The sequence below is a fragment of the Lasiosphaeria miniovina genome (genome assembly GCF_030549165.1).
Source record: "Lasiosphaeria miniovina strain SMH2392-1A chromosome Unknown B0T26scaffold_4, whole genome shotgun sequence".
NCBI lineage: Eukaryota > Fungi > Ascomycota > Sordariomycetes > Sordariales > Lasiosphaeriaceae > Lasiosphaeria > Lasiosphaeria miniovina.
This window is the reverse complement of record NW_026848223.1, coordinates 1,218,362-1,240,035: the sequence shown is the minus strand read 5'-3', so window position 1 is coordinate 1,240,035 and position 21,674 is coordinate 1,218,362. Positions and strand designations below refer to the sequence as shown.

General features: G+C 55.1%; 7 protein-coding genes across 7 annotated transcripts; 4 read left to right on the top strand and 3 right to left on the bottom strand.

Moving 5' to 3' along the window:
* Nucleotides 1–3,135: 3,135 nt before the first annotated feature.
* Nucleotides 3,136–3,921, top strand: B0T26DRAFT_608152 (pyridoxamine 5'-phosphate oxidase-domain-containing protein; the record flags this gene model as incomplete). The annotated part of the gene is made up of 1 exon (XM_060435852.1): nt 3,136–3,921. A coding segment is annotated over one exon (786 nt), but the record flags the coding sequence as incomplete, so codon positions are not given.
* A 563-nt stretch (nt 3,922–4,484) lies between these two features.
* On the bottom strand, nt 4,485–7,681 carry B0T26DRAFT_280762 (uncharacterized protein). The gene is made up of 3 exons (XM_060434147.1): nt 5,800–7,681; nt 5,248–5,742; nt 4,485–5,185 (listed from the first exon to the last, which is right to left on the bottom strand). The coding sequence occupies exons 1-3, from the start codon at nt 7,547–7,549 to the stop codon at nt 4,641–4,643; spliced, it is 2,790 nt and encodes a 929-aa protein (XP_060295895.1). The 5' UTR covers nt 7,550–7,681; the 3' UTR covers nt 4,485–4,640.
* Nucleotides 7,682–10,549: 2,868 nt separating this feature from the next.
* Nucleotides 10,550–11,155, bottom strand: B0T26DRAFT_675462 (uncharacterized protein; the record flags this gene model as incomplete). The annotated part of the gene is made up of 3 exons (XM_060439833.1): nt 10,550–10,654; nt 10,740–11,039; nt 11,138–11,155. The coding sequence occupies 3 exons, from the start codon at nt 11,153–11,155 to the stop codon at nt 10,550–10,552; spliced, it is 423 nt and encodes a 140-aa protein (XP_060295894.1).
* A 262-nt stretch (nt 11,156–11,417) lies between these two features.
* Nucleotides 11,418–12,956, top strand: B0T26DRAFT_708485 (Rix1 complex component). The gene is made up of 3 exons (XM_060441900.1): nt 11,418–11,549; nt 11,619–11,691; nt 11,750–12,956. Exons 1-3 carry the CDS (start codon nt 11,502–11,504, stop codon nt 12,643–12,645), a joined length of 1,017 nt encoding a protein of 338 aa, XP_060295893.1. The 5' UTR covers nt 11,418–11,501; the 3' UTR covers nt 12,646–12,956.
* A 1,237-nt stretch (nt 12,957–14,193) lies between these two features.
* On the top strand, nt 14,194–16,838 carry B0T26DRAFT_708483 (P-loop containing nucleoside triphosphate hydrolase protein). The gene is made up of 6 exons (XM_060441899.1): nt 14,194–14,331; nt 14,554–14,917; nt 14,971–15,164; nt 15,224–15,664; nt 15,716–16,207; nt 16,263–16,838. The coding sequence occupies exons 2-6, from the start codon at nt 14,571–14,573 to the stop codon at nt 16,649–16,651; spliced, it is 1,863 nt and encodes a 620-aa protein (XP_060295892.1). The 5' UTR covers nt 14,194–14,331; nt 14,554–14,570; the 3' UTR covers nt 16,652–16,838.
* A 734-nt stretch (nt 16,839–17,572) lies between these two features.
* On the bottom strand, nt 17,573–19,442 carry B0T26DRAFT_751200 (acetyl-coenzyme A transporter 1-domain-containing protein; the record flags this gene model as incomplete). The annotated part of the gene is made up of 2 exons (XM_060445345.1): nt 17,573–17,927; nt 18,001–19,442. The coding sequence occupies 2 exons, from the start codon at nt 19,440–19,442 to the stop codon at nt 17,573–17,575; spliced, it is 1,797 nt and encodes a 598-aa protein (XP_060295891.1).
* A 1,098-nt stretch (nt 19,443–20,540) lies between these two features.
* On the top strand, nt 20,541–21,468 carry B0T26DRAFT_740643 (Cenp-O kinetochore centromere component-domain-containing protein; the record flags this gene model as incomplete). The annotated part of the gene is made up of 2 exons (XM_060443868.1): nt 20,541–20,616; nt 20,678–21,468. 2 exons carry the CDS (start codon nt 20,541–20,543, stop codon nt 21,466–21,468), a joined length of 867 nt encoding a protein of 288 aa, XP_060295890.1.
* Between the last annotated feature and the right edge of the window lie 206 nt (nt 21,469–21,674).

Genomic DNA, 21,674 nt, shown 5'->3' with positions numbered 1-21,674 from the left:
TCGCTAGCGAGATCGAAAGGGCCGTATTATACAGAACGTGCTAGCTGTAGTCAAAAGCGACTATAGCTTCAGCTATGTACTTGCCGGCGCCGAGGGCTCGATGAATGACGCTTCTCTAGTAGCCCAGGCTTTTGGGAGGGCATTTAGAGTCCCCGATAATCGGTATTACCTAGCTGGCTCAGGCTTTGGTACTCGTAATGGCTTAATGCTTCCTTTCCCTGCAGTTCGATACTATCTTCAGGACTGGATTAATGTAGAGCGCCGACCGGAAACCGCGAAGGAGCTCTTCAACCTGCGGCACGCACGCATTCGTGTTGTGGTTGAGCAAGCATTCGGGTAGCTTAAGCGGCGATGGAAGATCGTACGAATAGCGCCGTTTGAGTATAGTATGAGGAAGCAGGTGCAAATCGTGTATGCTGTAACTGGGCTCCACAACTTCTTGATTAAGCAGAACGAAAAGGTCGCGTTAAGTATAGAGGAGGAAGCTGACCTTATTAAGGCTGCCACGCGGTTGGAAACTTTGATGCCCGATAAGCACCCCGATGTGGTTCGGAATATAGTGGCGACGCTTTCTTGGGAGCAGTATAGGACAGTTAAGGCGGAAAAGAAAAACTAGAAGGAGGAGAGCATTTGCGATAGCTTTGGTGGCGTTGAGAGGGTCGTATGCGTATAGGGCAAAAGGTGATGAGTTGTAGCGTTTTGGCAGCAAGTTAGCTAGATAGGGAAAAGATTGCTCTTTATAGACAAATGCGCCTTTACAGCCAAATTGCCTCAACTTAACCAAGTACGTTAAATTGGTGTTAAACAACTGGGCACTGAGCCTTTATTATTCCTGGCCGTCACCTTTCTTCCACTTTTCTACATAATACTTCTTCATCTCCAAGCCAATCTTATTCCATAAAACCGCGTTCAAAGGGTCTTTCTGTAGGTTCTTGAAGCAATTCCCGAGTTCCCCAGTACTGAGTTTATCGCTAAAGAGCTTCTGTATATTCTCAACCGCTACGGCGAATTCCTTGGTGCCAGGTACCTGCGATATCGACCCAAATGCCTCACGAAGAGCATCACCGAATGCGTCGATAGCTGCGTCAATGGGTGCTTCAATAGATATAGTACTGGGTGTGCTTGGTGTTTTCCTTCTAACTGGAATGAGGGGGGGGACGCTACGCGTAGGCGTAATATCAGGATCGGTATCTCGACGATGCTGTTGCCTAGTAGTTAACCGGCGTGGAACAGGTGCAATCTCTATAACGCTCTCGTCTATAGATTCTTCGTCAAGGTCCTCTGGGTTATCGCAGTCCGAATCCTCGCCGTCGTTTTCTTGGTGTTGAGAGTCGTCTTGGTATTGGGATTCAGCTGCCTCGACCAGATTCGTACCAGTTGCTTTTTCCCGCCAAAAGACTGCCCGATATATCCACGTCACCCAAAGGAATAGTCTTCAGCCACTGGTGAGACCTGGAAGTGGTGTTGCGAGAGGAAGCGTTCCCAAGTGCTTTCATCGTAGTTAGGAAGCCCAGTCTCGTGGTTAAAGGTAAAGCCCGAATAACCCTCAAGCAACTGCTTCCAAGCAAGAAAACGGCAGCGCTCAGTATTCCATTTCTGGCTGATCTTTTTCTCTGACCACCTCTCATTTGGCCAATTCTCTTTACAAAGCTCCAAGACTTCCTCCCACACCTTTGTATAGTCGTTTCTCTTCGTACTGTTGAAGAGGCCTCGATCCTTGCACTCCTTGAACCATTCCATGACCTTATTAGTCATAGCAGTCGACCACGAGGTTCTCCAGGTTTGTCCGTTGTTACTGGGTTTATCGTTGGGCTTCTTGTTGGGTTTCTTCTTCCTTGCCCTAGTAGTTGAGGAACGCTTTCGCTTCGATTTCGATGATTCTTCTTGCGGTAACTGGGCCGGGGGAGCAATACTGGGAGTTGAAGGCTGTTCCCGGTCGCTTGGAACCGTTGAAGGCGGTTCCAGGGCGCCTGGACCTTCCAGCATATCTTCAAGCGGCGGGAAAGCATCGTCGCTAGCGATCCAGGCTGCAAGGCGAGGGTCTCGATAATCTGGATCATCAGGGTCGTTGTTGGCTGCCTAGGACACAGTAATGGCAGCCTCGGCCAGATTGATCAAATCGTAGACCGGTATGTGGTCGAATGCGTCTTGTTGTATGGCCATTCTGACTCGTTTGCAGCCAAAAAGCGGCTCGAATGCCACCAGTCAAGACAGAGGCTGGCACAGGCACTGACACGGCCGAGGCGGTGAGCCAAAGGGGCGTAAGCTAGACCCAATACAGCATATGGGGCTAAAAGTGGGCTATGGGCGATACTTTCGAAAAATCTACTTATTTTACAGGGGGTCAAATGTACTGCTAAGCCTCACGGGCACCATGCCCGTGAGTTGGCGGGCCCCAGAAGATCAGGGTGCTACGGTGGCTCCGTTCAGCTGAATTAATATCATGGGGCCGTAATGCAGGTAGGACAGTTGACCTACACACTGTATCTCTTATCGATTGGCGCTATCCGTAATCTGATTATGCAATGGGACTTTGGTCCGTCGTTATCCGCAACCCCGCTGTCGATCAATGTCTCGCCTGCTATCTAACGGCGCTGTATGGCGGGAGTTGAGAAAGCGCAATCGTTTGATGGAAGCATGATTTTGGTGCTCCAAAAAACATGAGGTTCATGATCTGTGTAATATTTACTATCAATCAAGCAATCATATTCAGTCTACCATATCACTACAGCTAAGAGGTGTACCGAAGCCTACATACATGACAACAGCAGTAACTCCACTCGCTTTGGCCTCGACTGGTGCTTACCTACCCCACCACAAATGACACAAATGACGCTAGGTAGGTATCATTCGATCCGCGGCGTAGTCACCCCCTCCCTTGCTGCCAACTGATAAAGGAGGGAAAGTCGCCGAGCAGGACTCACCTAGTTGTCTTACTCTCTTTTGTTCTTCTACTCACCTGTCTGTACGAAGAGATAGTAGCCCAGCAACAACACCACAGGAAATCAAACCCTGCCAGCTTCCCACAGCGGCACCGAAGCCGCCAAGATGAAGTCCGCCGCCGCCCTCCTCCTCTCGAGCTGCAGCGTTGCAGCAGCGGCCGCAGTCGAGCGCGCCAGCAGCAGCAACATCAACCGTGTACCAACATCATACGAATCGGCGGTGCTTGCGCGGCGGATCCTCTCGCTGACGCCGCTGGGGACGCTCGCGACGGTATTTCCCGCCTCCTCCAGCCACAACAGCCACAGCAGCAGCAATGACCCGTCAACAGAAGAGAACCGGCCGGACGGGCTTGGCGGCATGCCGCACGGGCTGATGGAGTACATCTCGGACTGCTCGGGCGAGGCGGGGCTGGGCGACGACGGCAGCCCGACGCTGCTGGCCATCACCATCGAGACGAGCTTCAAGAACGCCGCCGCGGGCAGCAACGTCAGCCTGGCCGTGCAGTGGACGCCTCCGCACCCCCCGGCGAAGCGGATCCAGAGAAGCGGTGACAGCGGCTTCGTCAACAGGGCCCTGTCGTATCTGGGGCTGCGCAGGACCCGTCTCGGCGAAGATGAATATTATGGTGATGAGGACGTCAAGAACGTGATGCCCACGCCACCAACACCGTACTCGGCAGCGAACCTGCCGCGGTTCTCGCTGCTGGGACACGTCGAGCGGATCGATGGTGGCGACGACCGCCGCGCGGGCGGCTCGGTGGGCGACGCGCTGGCGGCGTGCTTCACGCGCGTGCACCCGGACGCGCGGTACTGGCTGCCGGGGTCGCGCGTGCACGAGTCGCACTTTGTGCGCCTCGTGGTCGAGCAGATTTATTGGATTGGTGGTTTTGGAGACCGCGCTTACATCGGCTGGATCTCCGTCGACGAGTGGAGAGCGGTCACCCGCAAGGAGATTGAGAGCGTCCGGCTGCCCGGCGAGAAGAAGGGCTGGCACGAGTGGTCCGCCGCCGCCGCCCGAGCGTCCGGTGGCTCGCGGGACCTCTGAGGGGATTTGGATAGGTAGGTAGCCAAGCAGATAATAAGGCAGAGTATGTAGCAGTTGGTCCCTGTTGGCTTTTTGTCTTCCTTTTTTCTATGTCCTTTTTTTGCATGGCCTTTTTTGCGAACTGCTTGTTGCACCTGGGGCGGGGATAGGGGGTTTTAGGATTTCATTACATTCCGGGGCGAGGCGAAAGTGCTTGTATACCTTCTTGGTAACCAACCATGTGTATATTCTCGTACAGGCATCACCGCAGTTCCATATTGACAGTAACATCGTTGGTTTATCATCCATGTAGGATGCAAGTAACCTCCGTATAAGATCCAAGTCTCCTACATGACCCCCCATGTTCAGCCTTGCTCCATCCTTGATTTGGAAAAATACAAGACCAGAGAGAGGAGAAATACGAGAGAAGTATCAATAATGATCGCTCTTCATCACAATACTACATAGAGAGGGTATCGACAGCGTCTAGGCATGAACCAGTTAAAGAACCGTGTTTTCCTCCTCCGTCCACCCATTGCCTGAATGACATGACCCGTTTTGACGGTTTTCTTTTTTTGCTTTTTACACCGAGAGCCTTTTGTTTTGAATTTCCTAATCAGCTTTTTCCCAATAATTTCGTACAACTCCCCCAGGAGCTTCGTCGCATTTTATCCTTAATCGACTCTGATAATGACCTTCCAGCCCAACGCCCCGGCCTCGCGTATCGCACATGCTAAACAACCTCGTCTTCGCCTGCTGATCAGGGCGTTCCAGCCCTTCTCAGCGCAAAAAGCCCTGACAAGAATCTCCATGTCAGATCCAAACTGGCGGCGCCGTGTCTCCGAGTGCATCTTTTTGCTCGCGCTTTCCAGCGTGCCAGCAAGACTCCCAATCCCGGCACCACTCACGGCGGCCGTACCATACACGGACTCGGCCACAGGCCCAGGCTGAAGCGGCGACCAGCTAGCTGATGCTTGACTGCCTGACCGGCTTATAACCGGCGACAGAGGTATTTCGTGCTCCTGCGGCAACGACTGAAAGCCAGTGATGCAGTCAATCACAAGAACCTTAGCAGCGTTATTTGACGCAGGGGTCAGGCTAGGGCGGTGGGCGGTTGATGAATAATTGCTCAGAAATGCTTCTAGCGAGAAGTCTTGCTTCGCTAGCAGCTCCGACAAATGGAGAGCTGTATAAGTGTAGTATTTGTGCAGCGGATGGCCTGGGTTGTATGTCAGTCTCGCTAATAAGTTCGAAGATCCACGATCCTTAGTACAGGCTTACCAATAACGCTGGCGGTCTTACCGGCCGCAGAATCCCCTGAGAGATCAACTTGTTGGATGGTTGGGCTTGATGGCGACTTCAGTATCTTTACATGCTGAGACGGCACGCAAGGGTGGGCCGTGACGAAATTGATGTCTTTAGCCAACGCAAAAGTACGCTCCTCTTCCGCCCCCGAGTCCATGTCTGTTACCGTAAAAGATACCGACGACGTATAAGTACGGATTTCCGGAGGTCGACTGGCCTCAGAAAATGGCGTCGCGTTGAGGTCCTCGGTAGGGGTTGTGTAAACCGAGTCAACCGGGGCCCAAAGATTAAGAGCCCTGAGGTCAATCTTAAGGCAGGGGGGTGTCTTTTCCCGGTAGATGTTTTCAAACGGTATGATGAAGTCTGCTGGGAAGACAGATGAGGGATCAGTATCCCCCAGTACGCGTGACTCTCTTTCAATGTTTTGCTTCCCCCAAAGTCGAGCTTTCTTCTCTACGTTATGGGCGTCATCTGGAAACGAGTCAGCAAACACGGTTGCAGTCAAGCTGGAGGGCATGTATTGCTTACCGGGAGTTTCCTCAACTTCAATGTTTACCCAACCGTCGCCAAGTCTCTGGGGTTTAATATCGCTGGAAATCCAGCCCATGCACTCAGCAGAGCCTTTGCCAGCAGCGAGAACCCGGCCAACAATGCACGACGTGCTCCAGAAGCTCTTGCCGGAGTACACAAATCCACCGCATAGATTCGCCATGGGTCCAAGTCTCCCCATGGCCTCGCGATCATTTTCCAGCAAGGTCGCCATCAAAAAGTGGCAAAGTCCTTCACCTGGCAGCATCAGCCCCGACACGTAGCTTTTGGACAGCCAGCCTGCGGGGTGCAGAGCGGCTGATATCTTTCTTCTTCTGGACGGCATCCGCTTGACCTTCGAATCTGGCTTGCGCTCGCCAAGATGCGAGCCTCCAAAATATGAGGAGCGATGGCTGTCGCTTCGGCTTCCCGCACTGGCAAGTGAGTCGTCAAGGATGTTCCCCTCGGCGATGCTCTGGCAGTTCGCCGATATCCTCCAGGCGTACGGTTCGACGTCGGGCCATTTCAGCTGCCTCGCGAAATGGGTCAAGCCATCGACTTGGCGTTGAACGTGCCTCCCTCTGATCGCGTAGACGGGTCCGTGGTGCTGGCTACGGCGATGCGACCCGCCGTCACGAGATAGTGATATCCGCTTGGTCAGAGTTGCTAACCAGCCGGACGGCTTGTCTTCGGCACCCGGCCGCTCCGCCGGCTCAGTCTTTACCACCTCGATATTCTCCAGCCACGCCCGAGCAAGGTGCAAAGACCACTTGACCGACTTGTTCGCGTCCTTCTCAAACTTGAGGATTTCTGACGGCCGGATGCTCTCAACGCCAAGTTCCTCGCCCTCGGTGATTGCGTCCAGCCGGACAAGTAACTCACAGGCCAACAGGATTTGTAAAAGAAGCCAGTATCTCTCCTCATGGACGTCGCTAGTCGTCTCGCTCGCCGACTCGCCAGTCCTGACTGAAGCTCCGTCGTCAACTTCGTCCTCGATAGGGTTTCCCCATAGTAACTGGCCGAGGCGGATCCGCCACTCCACATGGGAGAAGTCAATCCACATGTTCGGGGCGGCGAGAACCTTGACGAGGGCCTGGATCTGCACCGAGAGACTATAGGGGTCCCGATGGTCGAGCACCTTTGTCGGCGGATGAAGGATCTGGAGGAACAACTCATTGTAAAGTTCGCTCGAGACACGACGCTCCCGCGGGTGCTGCTCGCTGTACCTCTGCCCATTCTTGATCAGCTGTTCCATGATGAGCGTCTCTTCCATGTGGCGGAGGCCGTCCCTAGAGGTGAGCATCTTCTGGCGTTGCTCAACAATGACGGGCGTCAAGGTGCCTATTTGCTCGAATCCCCATTGGTCCTCCTGCAAGGCGTCGGCCACGCCCAACTCAAGCGCCGCTTGATAGCCCATGCTCCCCTTCTCGAGGCCGGCCGAGCTCAGCATGCTAGGGCGCTCGCGGCACCGCGGGTAGAAGTGTGCTCGGCGCTTCTCTTCTGTAGCTCTCTTGGCGGCCGACTGGTCGCCAAGGATGTCACGCGTAATATGAGGCCATGCCGTGACCACTCCCCAAGCCTTGTCTTCGATCTGCGTGTGATCCGTGAGGTCCCTAATCTCGAGCTTCTCGTCCCACGGGAAGGCTACCGAGGGATGGGGCGCCCCCGTGTAGTGGCCCTCAGAACGGGCAAAGTACTGCGGGGCCCCTGAGAAGAGCTTCTCGATCTCGGACTCGGTCAGAGTTGCCATGATGCGGGCGAGTTTGAGTACGGGTTTGGCTGCGGGGGCTGGCTCGCTGCCCGGCGGAGGGGGTGATGGTAGCGGCTTATTAGGATTGAACGGGGAGCGAGGAGACAGTGGTGTGGATGCCCCCGAGACCTGGTGCGTACCACGAATTGTCAGTCAGCCGCAATGATGCATGCACGGGCTCCTTCATGTGGTGAGACAAATTGGCAGGCAGACAGCAAGCAAGCTTCATAAATAGTCTCGAGGCCGTCTGCAAGGCGCCGACCGCCCCTCGTACGGTTGGTGCAGGAACAGGCCGGGGGAAAACAAAACAAGTCACGCGGGACTCTCGAGTCTCAAATGGGAATAAGGGGAGGCAGGTAAAATCGGCTTGGAGGTCGACTGACAAATGCCCGCCGATGACGACGGATGATGCGTCGGCGGCCTTCAGCTGATTCCAGAATCTGAGGTAAATGGGAGTAAATGGTATTCTTGTGCAAAGGGGCCTAGAAGGCAGGACAGGACAAACTCGTCTCGCTTTGCTCTGCTCTGCTCTGCTCAGCTCTGTTCTGCTCTGTTCTGCTCAGCTCTGCTCAGCTCTGCTCTGCTGCGTGCACAGATCCAGATGCACCAAGATTCCAACGATTGCAGTTGCAGGTACGATTGAGGTGCACCCGCAGATCTAAGAAACCGTGCATCTGCACCTGGAACAAGATGAGGCAGAGCACTCAGATACCAGCAGCAGCAACAGCAGCAATAAACGAGAGGGGAGCAGCTGGAGCCGGAACATTGGAGCCCACAAGTGCACGGGCGGCCGGATGGGAAACGGCCCCAGATGAGGTGAACTGAGGTGTAGGCGGGTGTGGATGACGGGTACTCGAGGGCAAGCAGTATGTCATAACTTAATGCCTGGGAGGGAAGGGACGGAGAGGGGGAGAGAGTCTAGGGTTGCTCTTACCACGGCTGTGCCTCGTTGAGGTCGTGGCTGCTGCGAATCATGATCTCTTCCCCGCTGAGGGGTTAAGGACGGCGGTGGCTTACCCACTAGTCGGCTCCGGAGGTCGTAAAGCAAGTCCCTTTTCGAACTTCGACGTCCTTTCAGAGTCTGCTGCTCTGCACCAACATCCCCTTTCGAGTTCCCGTCTGGAGTCAGCGCGCTGCCGTTTTGACTTTGTTCCTCGACAGCACTGGTGTTGGAGCTTGCAGAGGGCCTCCGCGGCGACCTCCTGAGCATCGAAAATGAGGGCATCTCGGCCGGTGGGGCAGGTGGTATGACACCTGGAGGGGCCGATGCTGTTTGTCGAGGTGCTGTTGTCTCATTGATCAACGGCCAAAGACACGCCCGCCGGCGCCTGCGTCCTGCGGCGCAACCGCCTTTGCCGGTAGCTTGCAGATTCTGGGGACGCCCGGTGGCTGTTTCAGCTTATCGGGACTGGCTGCTGTGCCCGCTTCGAAAAGGGTAACCTGCAGGCAGCAGGAGAGGAGCCGAGAATGACGACGGGAGGATGGGACCGACAAGCTAGACACGAACAAACAAGCGGAAGATCAAAGCAGATATCATCCAAAAAGCGAGGGTAGAGACATAGAAGAAGAAAAATGCTGTCTGTCTCTGCCCTGGTAGATGGGCTAGAAATGCTGACGAGTTGGGCTGGTAAGGCAGGCAAGGTAGCTCAAGAGCAGCTAGCTGTCTCAGGCTCATCTGTTATATCATAGCAAGCATCAAGCGTGCCGCGGAAAGCCAATAACTGACGATAGCAGGCCTTTTATTCAATCACAAGCCTTAGCAGACGCTGCTTATTATGACCAGCACATCCTGGGGATGATACCTGATTCTGCGAGCGAAGGCGACCAGCAGTTGATTACCCACCACTACCCAGTCGCCTAGCAAATCACGGGAGGATTGCGCCGCTAACATGTTTCGAATCAGAGGCCTACATCTATAGGTTCGTTACCATTACGAACCTCGAGATTAAGGTTTTCCCTACGGAGGAAGAGTCCCAGGTTGATGGTGGATGCTGCGTGCCCTGTAAGTGTCGGTGCTGCCACTTGCCCGCCCACGCAGCACACGCAAAGACACCATGCGTGCAAACTTGGAATAAACTGGTTTGAATCAACCTAAGCCCATAGCGGCTAAGGCCAATACGCATCCGTTGGGCAAAGAAGCCGGCCGAAATTTGAGCGAGATCTAGCCCGTTTCGTTGAGTTGGATCGGGACCAACAAGATGTGACGCGCTTACGTCCGAAATGCACGTATGCCCCTATCCCTAGCCGGAAGTGTATAAACGGCTTTTTAGAGAGAGACGCCGGAAAGCGGCGAGTGTGGGCACTGGGCTTCCATGGGTTGCAATGGAAGCGTTCACTGTTCACACTTCACGGCGAGCACGGCAGCAGCCCCCGCGCAAACAGCAAGGGAAGGGGTAGGACTAGTAAGTCGTAATCAAAGTAGGAGTTATCTTGAGCTGTCTATCCACCCACTCATTTCCTTCTACGATAGGCTGAATATGTACGTGACCTCCGTAAACACGGACAAGGAGCACGACGACCGTTGGCGCACCGCAACAAGCAGTCCCTTCCCGTCGTGCTTCCCCTCGTGCGCGGAGAGCCTCAACGGCGTTTCCCGCCCCAGTCGCTTCTCCGAATCGTCCCGGAAGAACGGGTCGGTTTGATGTGATATTAAGCGGCCATTGTTTAGGTAAATCCAGCAGCTCGTGGGTTTGCCCGCTTGGAGAGCCCTTACTTATCAGCCGCCTCGACAAAGACTGCAATCTCGGGGTATCATTCAATTTCCAGCCATGGTCCATTGTTCGTCATCCATTGCCCACCATAGCCAGCCTCGCACTCCGCAGCTTACTTCATTTCAACCTCGCATCCAGAGCCTTGACATCAGCTTGGGCGCGCTGCTTTCATAATAGTGTATGTACGTGTCTTGCCAGCCGCCGAGGGGGGATTCGCCGCAGATAGATGAGCCAATCTACCGTTAGGTTCCTGTTCCCGTAGTGCCTACTGCCCCCACCCCACTCATCATTATGCGGGAGGGGTATCGTGAACTACGATCAACAGATACTTCGTGTCAGGGACAATGACAAGCTCTTGCTTCTTGGTCCGTAGCCGAAGCAATTTCAGCTCATCCTGTGTGTGTGTGTGTTTATGTTTATGTCAGTCGTGATGGGCTTAGGTCTCTCTCGAGCTTGTCGGGGTGGGTGCGCATCGGTACCTCCGTGTCCAGTTCCTGAACGAGACTGCCCGCCGTTCCCACAAAGTTCCATACAAGAGCTGCGAGTTCTTCTGCGCTCTGGTCCTGGCTTGAAGGGCTGGCGGTGGATTCGCCGGCAAACGAGCCCACGGTTGGGTTGGGCAGGGAAGAGCCCGGCGCCTTTACCTTGCGGACTGAACTGACCTGGCCACTGGTCTTCAGGATGGCCCCCGATGCGCGGTCGAGCACAATCGTTGCCTTGACGCCCGTCTTCTTGGAGAGACGGCCTAGCGTCTCCTCGAGAGCATCGGGGCCGGCGCCCTGGTCTGGTCAGCCTTACCTGGGCACGGTGTATGAACATGCCTTGTGGGCCTAAGCCGCAGAGAGTGAGAGTTAGGGTGAGGGCGAGGGTGACATACCAGGCCTGGCTCTGCCATTTCAGTCCGGTCAAGCGAGCGCAGGATGGTCAAACAGGCGGGATAATTGAAAGAAGGCTCGAAAGTCTTTGGAAACAGCTGCAGCTACTGTGTTGTCCGAAGCGGCTCATCATGGCATTCACACCAATGCGCGTGCGTGCCCGGTTTGGAGGGCCCCAGGGCGCCCCCAGCGAGCAACCAATGCATTCTGCCGCCCAACACCGCTAAAATTTTCCATCGAGCCCCACCAACGCAGTTATCGTTTGGGAGCATGTCCTCCATAGTAGGGAGGCACATCCGGCCTGCCAACGGCATAGCCAGTCTGAATACATAAAGAAGGAATCAATCTCCTCCCAATGAGACAAGAATGGGTTCTAGCAACAGGAAGAAGAAGGAAAAGAAGAAGGACTTCCACGTATGGTTGTCCCAAACCGAAACCCCCTGCAGCCACTCTTTCAGGAATTCTCACTAAACCCCATCTCAGAAAGCCAAGTTGAAAGTCGGAAAAGCCAACGCAAAGGCTGCCAATTTCACCGATACGAGCTTCAAATCCAAATGTGACAACTCCGGTGTGACCCATACGGCACCATTTTTGCTTTTGCTAACTTGCCGCAGCCATCAATGTCAACCAGCAGACCCTTGAGGGAGATGGGTCTGACTCGGTGGAGCAGTTCAAGCAGACGCTGACGACGGCCGCCACTGCAAAACCTGACAACCTGAGACGAGATGCCCTCTCTTACATCACGACCCAGGTATCGGCAAAGCCGCCGAACAACCCCGTCGGGACGGCCAGCGTGCTAACAAAACTGCTACCCCTAATCTCGGACGTATCCATATCGGTGCGCGCACATCTTCTGAGGCTATTCCGGGTACTGCCGCCTTCCGAGGTCAGGCCGCACGTCGAGAAGATGCTCATGTACATCCGGGGCGGCATGACGCACCTCTCGGCCGACATCCGCAGCGACACGCTGAACGCCATGGAGTGGCTGCTCGACGTGGCCGGGGACGAGGTCGTGTCGTGCCCGGGCGGCTGGCTGAAGACGCTCAACAGCTTCAGCTCGATGCTGGGCTGGAACCCTAGTGTCGGCTCCGCCATGAACAGCCAGGGCTGGACTTCGGGCTCCAAGTCCACGCTGGGCACCAAGAAGGGGCCCGAGGCCCAGGCGAGGCAGATCCAGGTCCTCGCCCGCTTCCTCCAGGCCGGCTTCCAGCCCGAGACCGTCGCCCCGTACAACCCCAAGGCCTACTGGGACAACATCTACCGCCTGCCCGCGACGGCGAACCCCTTCGCCTATCTCAACCTCTTTGGCGCTCCCCGGGACGAGGACAACGAGATGTACCCCGACCGCATCTCGAGGCAGCGTGTTTTCGATGCGAAGTGGAGGAGTTCTATCGTAGGTGGCATGGAGGGCGCGAAGAAGGAGGGTGGTACAGTCGGCAGAGCTGCTGCCTTGTTGGACAAGGCTTTGCGAGGCGGACTCAGGGATAGCGCTCCTCTGCCTGCGCGCTAACGTCTGGAGAGAGTCGAGAGCGAGAGCGTGGGCTTCGACGGGTTTGCCTCCATGCCCCTAAATCGACATGCTTAGCTAGGTAGGTAGGTACCTAGTAGGTGAGGTGCTTGGGTCTACCACGCTATATGTATATATTTCGACAGCATTCTAAGACATTTTCTGCCTTGACCTGTCTTTCGTTTTCCTCCCCAAAGCCAGAGGTTGACAAATTTACAGCAGAAAACGCGCCTCCACCAGCCCCCCTACGAGCCATTTTGGTCAGGTAGTTTGGCCTCGCCAAAATCACGTGAATCTGCTTTAAGCACTCAGCCAACACAATCATGTTTGCAATGCCTCCGTTGAACATGTTAGGAAATGGATACCCGCCGTGCTGTTAGAGCACATTGGCTGGCTGAGTACGAGTCTCTATTGTTGACCTCAAGTTTCTTCACTTTGCCATCGAACACTAACCACATCCAAACCAGCCGACTCCTATCCCACCGTGTATTTGCTGGTTGACTCGACTTCAATGTACACGAATAACCTTTACTAGTGCTAGAATATTCCCCTTCTCGACCCAGTAGGTAGGTGGCTTGCTTTTTGGCGGTCTGGGGGGGGGGGGGGCACGATCGGTCGACCGCCGCCCAGAAATACCGGTATCCACTTTCAACAGTTGCCCCTTTTCAACTTCCGTCCCTACTCGGTTGCTCCTTCCCTTTGGCTGCTCGGGAATAAAATCACTGCGCGAATTTGATTTGCGGAAATTCAAACCCGGCGGGCGTGCTTCTGAGTCTCAGGCGGCTGGTTTACGTTTCCAGCCAGGCTTTCAAGCTTGAGTATTTGAGACCGGGATATCTGCTCACTCCTTCTGTCAACAACTTCGGCGCCTCTCATCCTAACCACACAACTTCCTTCCACACAGACAGTCTCGCACGCCTACACCAAGGCACGCTCATCTACTACTCTGTCCAGAAACCAGGCAAGCAGTTCTTTCTTTTTCGTCTTCTCGTCTTCAATATCTCGCCCTACCCATCGCCCCGGCCCAGGGATCGGGGGGGCATATTGGCTTTCGGGTTTGTCTGCCAGTGCCGCTCCTGAGCTGAAGCTCCTTCTGTTTCTCGTCCGATCTACCTTGTTGTTGGGAAGGCACGTTTTTCAAGCCCACAAACACACAATTCCCTTCTCTTCCAACGCGTTCCCCCGTTTTCCAGCCCTTCCCACCGGGCCTACCTCGACAAAAATTGGCAATCACTCCTGGCCTTCCCCCCTACCCCACTATCCCTCTTTCTGACGGCCAACCTGTCAACCTTTCTCTTCCTGACATCATCTTCCAAAGTTCGCCTGCTTCTTGCCTACGCCTTGCAAGAGTCAAGCCCCGAATTTGATCCATCAGGTTCGTTCTCCCATCTCCTTCCTACCTTTTTCAACTTCCCTTGCCCAGATTCGTCTTTGGCCATCGGGCGCACGTTTATCTGGGGCGCGACTTCTGTTTCCCCCAGTGCTACTGCCGTCTCTGGTCAACGCACGTCCTTAATATTTCAGTGTCTCCTCTGGCACTCTCTACCTTTCACCACACGTTCACCTCTCCCATTGCTTCACCTCGGTCGAGTAGACCTATTCGTCATATTATTTCCTGCTCACAACCAAACCAGATTAGCGATCGTGTCTACCATCACTCCCTGATCTCTGTACGGTCGTTCTCGGCAGGTAAGAAATTCACTCCCAATGAAACATTCAAGTGACGCGAGGCATTCCCCTTGCGGTGATGTTGGCAGCCTGGAGTTGCTGCTTTCTTCTTCAGACGTCGCTTTCCGAAACTTGATTGCCCGTCTTCCCGAAAGCTTCACCCTCGTTTCCACCTTAGCACCCACTCATCCTTTTGCCTTTCGGTTGCTAGTAGACAGAACACTTGCTAATATTCCACGTCAGAAAACCAATCTTCAACCATGACGAGCCTCAACTCGGATACCCCAGGCGCGGTTGGCGGAGCGAGTGATTCCCTCTCCACCCAGGCCGCCGGTCTGCCCGATGGTGGCGCCAAGGTTGCCAATGACAAGGACGAGACTACCGACCCACCTAAGGTCGTTCAGAAAATCCCGGAGGCCTTGGCAGGTTGGGCTCCATTGACCCCGTACGACTACAACAATGAGGCTCCGACGGAGTGGGACGGCAATGCTGCTGTCTATCACTGGGATGGCGAGTTGGGTGAGGTCGGCCCTGAACACGCCGACCTTGAGATTCAGCTGTTTGGCCCCCCCAACCGTCGCCAGTCCCAAGGCATTGACTTTTCAAAGTAAGTCTATTCAGTTTCCCAGGTGGAATATGAACTGTTCGCTGACTTGTTAGAATCGCCTCCATTGAGTTGTATCAGGAGGGCCCCGTTCGCGTTAAGCCCATCTCGAAATTCGAGGATGCCGGCCTTCACCCTGTCATGCTTCGGAACGTTGAGCTGTCAGGATATAAGATCCCGACCCCGATCCAACGTTACTGCATCCCAGCAATCAACATGGGATATGATGTGATCGCCGTTGCCCAAACCGGTAAGTTAAACTTGAGGATTTAATACATTGGCACACATAACTAACCGACAAACATCCAGGATCTGGAAAGACGGCTGCCTATTTGATTCCGATCTTGAACAAGCTCATGGGCAAGGCCAAGAAGCTTGCGGCGCCTCGCCCTAACCCAGTGACTTATCGCCCTGGAATTGATGCTCCCGTCCGCGCTGAGCCGCTTGTTGTTATTGTCTGCCCAAGCCGCGAGCTTGCTGTCCAGATCTTCAACGAGGCTCGCAAGTTTTGTTACCGGACCATGCTGCGCCCTTGCGTGGTCTATGGAGGCGGACCTATGCACGATCAGGTCGATCAGCTTCAGAAGGGATGTGACATCTTGGTCGCTTCGCCCGGCCGTCTGGTCGACTTTATTGAGCGTCCTCATCTCTTGACTCTCCGTCGAGTGCGCTACATGGTCATTGACGAAGCGGACGAGATGCTTGAAACCGCGTGGAGCGACGAGCTCAATAAGATCATGACTGGTGGTGGTAAATTTTTCACCCCTTGAACTTTTATATCTTTTTCTAACTTGCCAAAAGAACAGGAAGAGGGAAACATCAAGTATATGCTCTTCTCAGCCACATTCCCCAAGGAAGCTCGGGATCTTGCGGCAACTCATTTGGCGGAGAACTATGTTCGACTTCGTGTTGGTCGTGCTGGAAGTACCCATGAGAACATCAAGCAGAGTGTCGTCTTTGTCGATCCTTCGATGAAGCGACAGGCGCTATTTGACCTGTTGCACTCGCTTCCCCCCACGCGTACCATCGTATTTGTCAACAGCAAGCGTGCCGCCGACGAGGTGGACGACTTTTTGTTCAACAAGGGTATGCCCTGTGCGTCAATTCATTCGGACCGGACTCAGAAGGAGCGTGAGGCCGCCATGCGTGCCTTCCGCGCCGGCACATCCCCGCTCCTGGTCGCCACCGGTGTCACTGCTCGTGGTATTGATGTGCGAAACGTTATGCACGTCATCAACTACGACATGCCGTCTCTTGACTACGGTGGCATTGAGGAATACACTCACCGCATTGGTAACTTGACTCATGTGTATCCGTCAATATTGGTTCGTGTGCTAACATGATGCAGGACGAACGGGCCGTATTGGTCACCGCGGTCTCGCCACTTCCTTTTACTGCGACCGAGATGAGCCTATTGCTTCTGTGCTCACTCGCACGCTCCTGGAGACCAACCAGGAGGTTCCTGACTTCCTGCAGCAGTACATTCCAGAGGGAGATGCCCGTACCAACCTGAAGTTTGAGGCGGATTCGGACTTTGATGAGACTGAGGCTGCTGAGACTGGAGATGACGGCGGAGTTTGGGGTGATGAATCCGGGGACCAGCCTACCACCGGAGACGGAGGTGGTTGGGGCACTACTGACAACAACAATGCCGATGCTGTTGGCGGAGGCGCTTCGGGCAATGGCAATACCTTTGCCAGCCCCCAGGCTGCTGTGGAGGAGTCAACCGGCTGGTAAATCTATCAGCTCTGCTGATACCAGCCTTGCTGATGTGTGGTGCGTTGGGAATCTTCTTTGAGTTATCCTGAATGGTGCGGGAATAAAAGTTTGACTAAGAGTTGTGGACTCTAGTGCCGAATATATTTGCCACCTAGCACATTCTCGATTAGGTAGCTTAGCATGTCGTGGTGATTCGGAATACCTGATACCGTAACTTGTGTGAACCGTGACTGTCCGAGTGTACACTCGATCCTTATTTCTATTTGATATAACCAGGCCCCTTGGTGTTTTAGAGGCTTGGCAAATCGTGCCGCTGGCAATCCAATCTAGACCGCCTTGTATGATACAAACCGCGGGCAGTGCTTAGTAGAAATCTTTCTAGGGTCCCAAGATGGACGGAGATTCTTTCCAGCCCTACCTCTCTTGCTCGGTTTCCGGCGATGGGTTCTCTTATGATATCCTGTTTGCCTTCAAGATACGAGTGGTGTACTATTTCAGGCAGAAAGGCCCCGACGAGAGCCAAGACGCGGAGTAGTAGGGGGGCTTTACGAGGCGCTTTATATTGAGCACACTAATGAAATTGTATATGGTATGTATTGTGACATTTCTACGTTTAATATTTTCAACTCTGGCAGAGTGAGTGTGGTGGTGGTATGTATTTATTTTGTATTTCCCGCCCGTCCCCCCATTTTCTTACTTATTTCCCCCCTAGGCCCTTTTGCCCCCCTCCCCCCCTTACAAAGCTACCTCCTGGCTTTGTTTTTGGCTGTCTTTGGTCCCAAACCAACATAATTCGCTACCACTTCTATCTTCTTTCTATCCGCTGGGGTTTTGGAGATCTGGTACGAGGAGAGAAGAGGGGAGTCCAGGACCTTGGGGTCAAGATTTGAAAAAAAAAAAATTTTTTTTTTTCTCAAGGCACACAACAGATCTCAACGCTCAATATTTTAACGAAGACGACGATGACGACGGCGATAACCGCCACGCGCGCAGGGGCAGGGCCTGCAATTGCAGCACCTTGGGGCGGATGAAGAGCACAAAGGTGACGAGGCCGAGGGCCACGCAGATGACGTTGACGATGTAGTAGCCGTCGCGGACCATGTCGCAGGTGCCGCCACCGGCGAGGCAGCGCTCCTTGTCGGCCTGGATGGCGCAACTAAAGGCTTCTGTGATGAGGGAGTGCTTTGAAGAAGAGGACGAGGACGGAGAAGGCGGGTTGCACGTGGCGCTAGTGAAGTAGTCGACGAGGCGCAGGACGAAGAAGCGAGGGAATGTCCCGCCGAGGTTGCAGACTCTGAGAGGAAGTGTTAGTTGTTTGTGGTGCAGCGTGTTTCTTTACAAGAAAATGAGGGAGGGAGTAAACTTACGTCGCGAGAAGGGTCATGTACGTGCCGCCAATGACAGGGTCCGCGATCCGGGCGTGGAAGGCGGAGACGGCGACGAACATGACCGTGTTGGTAAAGGTGGAGAAGATGTGCTCGGCGATAACGACCAGCAGGTACCACGAGGTGACGCCGCCGGCAGGGAACATGGCGACGGTAATTTGGGCGAGCACGGCAGCGAGGAGGCGGCCCATGAAGGCGCCGCACCAGAGGCGCATGGGGGTGAACTCTTGCGACCACTTGCCTGCGTAGTAGCCGAGGCCGATCTCGAAGGGGAAGTCGATCAGCACGGTCAGGGCCATGTTATCGGTGCCGAAGCCCTTGTCGAGCAGCTTCAGGTTGGTGACGCCGTCGTTGGCCTGGAAGCCGATCTTGGCGATGAGGTGAACAATGACGATGGTCTGGATATTGCGTAGCTTGAGCACGCCCCACATGATCTTGTACACGTCCCAGATGCCGTCCTCGTTCCTCGTCTTCTCCTCCTTCTTGATTAGACCCAGGCCGATGGTGACGGCGATGTACGCCCACCCCCAAAAGGTCAGGTAGCCGCCCAGGCCGATCAAGCCGGTGTCGAGCGGCGAGTCGCGGAACCAGCGGTTGGCAAAATCCTTGGAGCAAAAGGCCAGAAACACGGTGTGGGACAGGAACTGGCCGGCCGTGAGCCCGACCGTCTGGGCCGTTGACGCGTACGAGATGTTGCTGGGGCTCAGCAGGGTCAGGGCCCAGCCGTCAACAGCGATGTCCTGAGTGGCGCACATGAGCACCAGGAAGAACCACCAGCCCGTGAAGCCCCAGACGGTGTGGCCGCCGGGCTTGCCCGTCATGGCCATCATCTCCTCGACAGTCGAACCCAGCCACAGCATGCCAATGCCGGAGAGCAACTGTATGGGCAGGATCCAGCTCTTCCTCCGGCCGACCTTTGGACTCCACATGGCGTCGACAATGGGACTCCACAGCAGCTTGAGCGAGTATGGGTATGAGGCCAGGCTGAAGATGCCAATCTCGCTGTACGACATGTGGTTCTTGAGCAGAAAGGGAACGGAGCCCGTGGCCAGCCCTAGGGGGATGCCCTGCAGGAAGTATAAGAGGACGAGCAGGCCAAAGTTCTTCTGGTCCTGCTTGGGCAGGTCGAGGAAGCCATGGTGGTTGGCCGTGGGCATCTTGGGGTTCGGCACGGGGTCGTCGAGGGAGAAGGTCTCGCGGGACATGAGGTTGGCCGTCACGGCGCCCGAGGAGGCGTCCTGGGATATGTTGCGCCGCAGGAGCTCGACGTTCTTGTTCATCGTGGGGTCGTGGTCGTGGGTGGTGCCGCCGCCGCCGCCACTGCTGCTCGCCCCGCCGTTTGTTCGGGCGTCGTTAGGGACGTGTTTCGGGGACTTGGCCCCGTTCTGCGTCGGCGATTTTGCGCGACGGGACCGGGCACCCATAGATGTTTAGATGATCGTGGTGAATGCGACAGTGTTGGTTTTGGGTAGCTGTTTCTCGGCGTCCGGGGGCGGGCGCGTCGTCTTGCGGCGCGGCGCGGGCGAGTAAGCGACTTGGGCGTTGGCTTGGGAGTTGTAGCGCTTTACACACGAACCACGTCAATAAGAGTGCACGCAATGCGGACGAGAATGGAATAAAGCTTGCAGGTAGCTACCCTTTTTGGTACAATATTTTGAACGAGAGACGAGAAGTATGACTAGTGTGCAGAGTGTCGAGAAACGAATGTGGCCTCTTCAGAAGCGGCGCCAAGACAGGGGGCCAACAAGGTAGGTGGAATTCGGGTAAAATTCCAGAATGACTGCATCGAAATCTGGGGCGGGATGGATTGCCTGGGATCCAGCGAGCTGCTCAGGGGGGTGCCTGCCACCGCCTGGGCCTCGGCGCGGTCACAGGAGGGGAGCCACGGCAGCAGCTACCGTGGCCTTTTAGGTGGCGATGCACATCAGTAACCCGCACCACTATTCGCAAATACTTAGAATAGAGGAAAAAACCTAAAATATTGAACTCGTTTCCGTTCAAGCATGCTTCTTTGGTCCGTAGGCGAGAATAGGGCTCATGTAACTAAATTTCTGGAATAACCCCCAAGACATTCTGTAACTGGATTTTGTTACGGGCCTTATATTCAGAAGCCACCTACGGAGTTGTGCCTTAGCTAATCACGCCCAGGCTTCACGGCAGGCAGGAGCAGAGACATTCGGCAGCCAATGATAATGGAGGGATGTCCTAGGGATGCGCTAGTGCGGGAGGGGTCTAGTTGCATTCTCATAACCCACACTGACCACAGTTTGTCCAAGACGCGATAGGCCGTGACCGACCTGAGACCAAATCCGTACAAAAAAACTGGACGGCCTTTGGGCTCCTTCGAATATGAATAACGGGCATAAGATATCTCTTGTTCAGGCGACCCTAATTCCACCACATCTTTTAATGGCGATGAGCTGTCATATTTACAAGAATAACGAGCAACGGACGACGCGAGACGCGTTACGTCTCGTCAATTGAAAAATACCCTTCAGTGTTACTCCGTCCGTACATTTGCAATGGAATCGGAATTAGTATCGGCATCGGCATCAACATTAGCTCTTGATGATGGTATTGAGAATTTGCAGGCGCGAGGTATGTATGATAAAAACCCCAACCAAGTCTCATTGCGCACATGACTGACACGAGCCCGTAGTCTCATCCCTGAAGAAGCAGCTGCGTGTGCAGACTTCGACGCTCATCGCGGCGCCGTCAACACGGGAGCTGCTGTCCGGCGCTCCACGGGCCGGCAAACTGCTCGCGCAAGCGGCCGCGCAAGAGGCGCACAACCAGCAGTGTCTGTACCGCGCGTGTGCCTCCATCACCACATTTCGCGTGCAGGACCCCGACCCCAACGCCGTCGACGGCGGTGCCGCGCTGGGCCTGCGCGTCGAGGTCGTCAGCCGGGCCAAGTTCCTACGCCCATACTACGTACTACTCAACCGTCCCTATCCCAACGCCAGCCGCCACCTGCGCGTCCACCGCCACACCGTTCCGCCCTGCATCCCCTTGGCTGGCCTGGCAGCGCGTCATCTCCCTCCCCCGCCTGCCCCGGACCAGGGCCTGGCGCGGTTTGCGCGTTCGCTGCGCCGCGAGATTGTCCGCTACCACCACCGCCTGGGCGTCGTGGCTGATCTGCGTAAGGCCGCTGGGTTGGGCCGGAAGAAGAAGCGAATTGCCGAAGACGAGGGCGGTGAGGAAGAGCAGGAGGAGGAGCGACAGGCGCGGGGGCTGATCAACATTAATCCCGCCGATGCCGAGGCGAAGCAGCTGAGCATCGAATGGGTTGACGGCCGCACCGGTCGGCTGGTCTTGGGCGACGACGGTGAAATTCTCAAGTTTGTGGCTGTCGGCGATAACGGCCGAGACCGCGACGCCGTAAGGGAGCTCCTCGGCGGCGCAGCCCGGGTGGATGAAGTGGTGGAGCGGCTGGCATCTTCTGGGTGAAAGGCCTCAGCTTCTTCCTTGCTATCCCGTCGCGAAAAAAAAAAAAGGGAATCACTCGTGCAGATGAAGGCTGGCTGATGAGCCTGGCTGTATGAGTGGGCGCGCTTCTTTTTCGACCCCCACACGTTGCTGATTTCGAGCTCACGCACGTCGATCCCTCAGGAGCGCGGGCCCGGCCTCTCATTACCGAACTCGAATATCGCGTT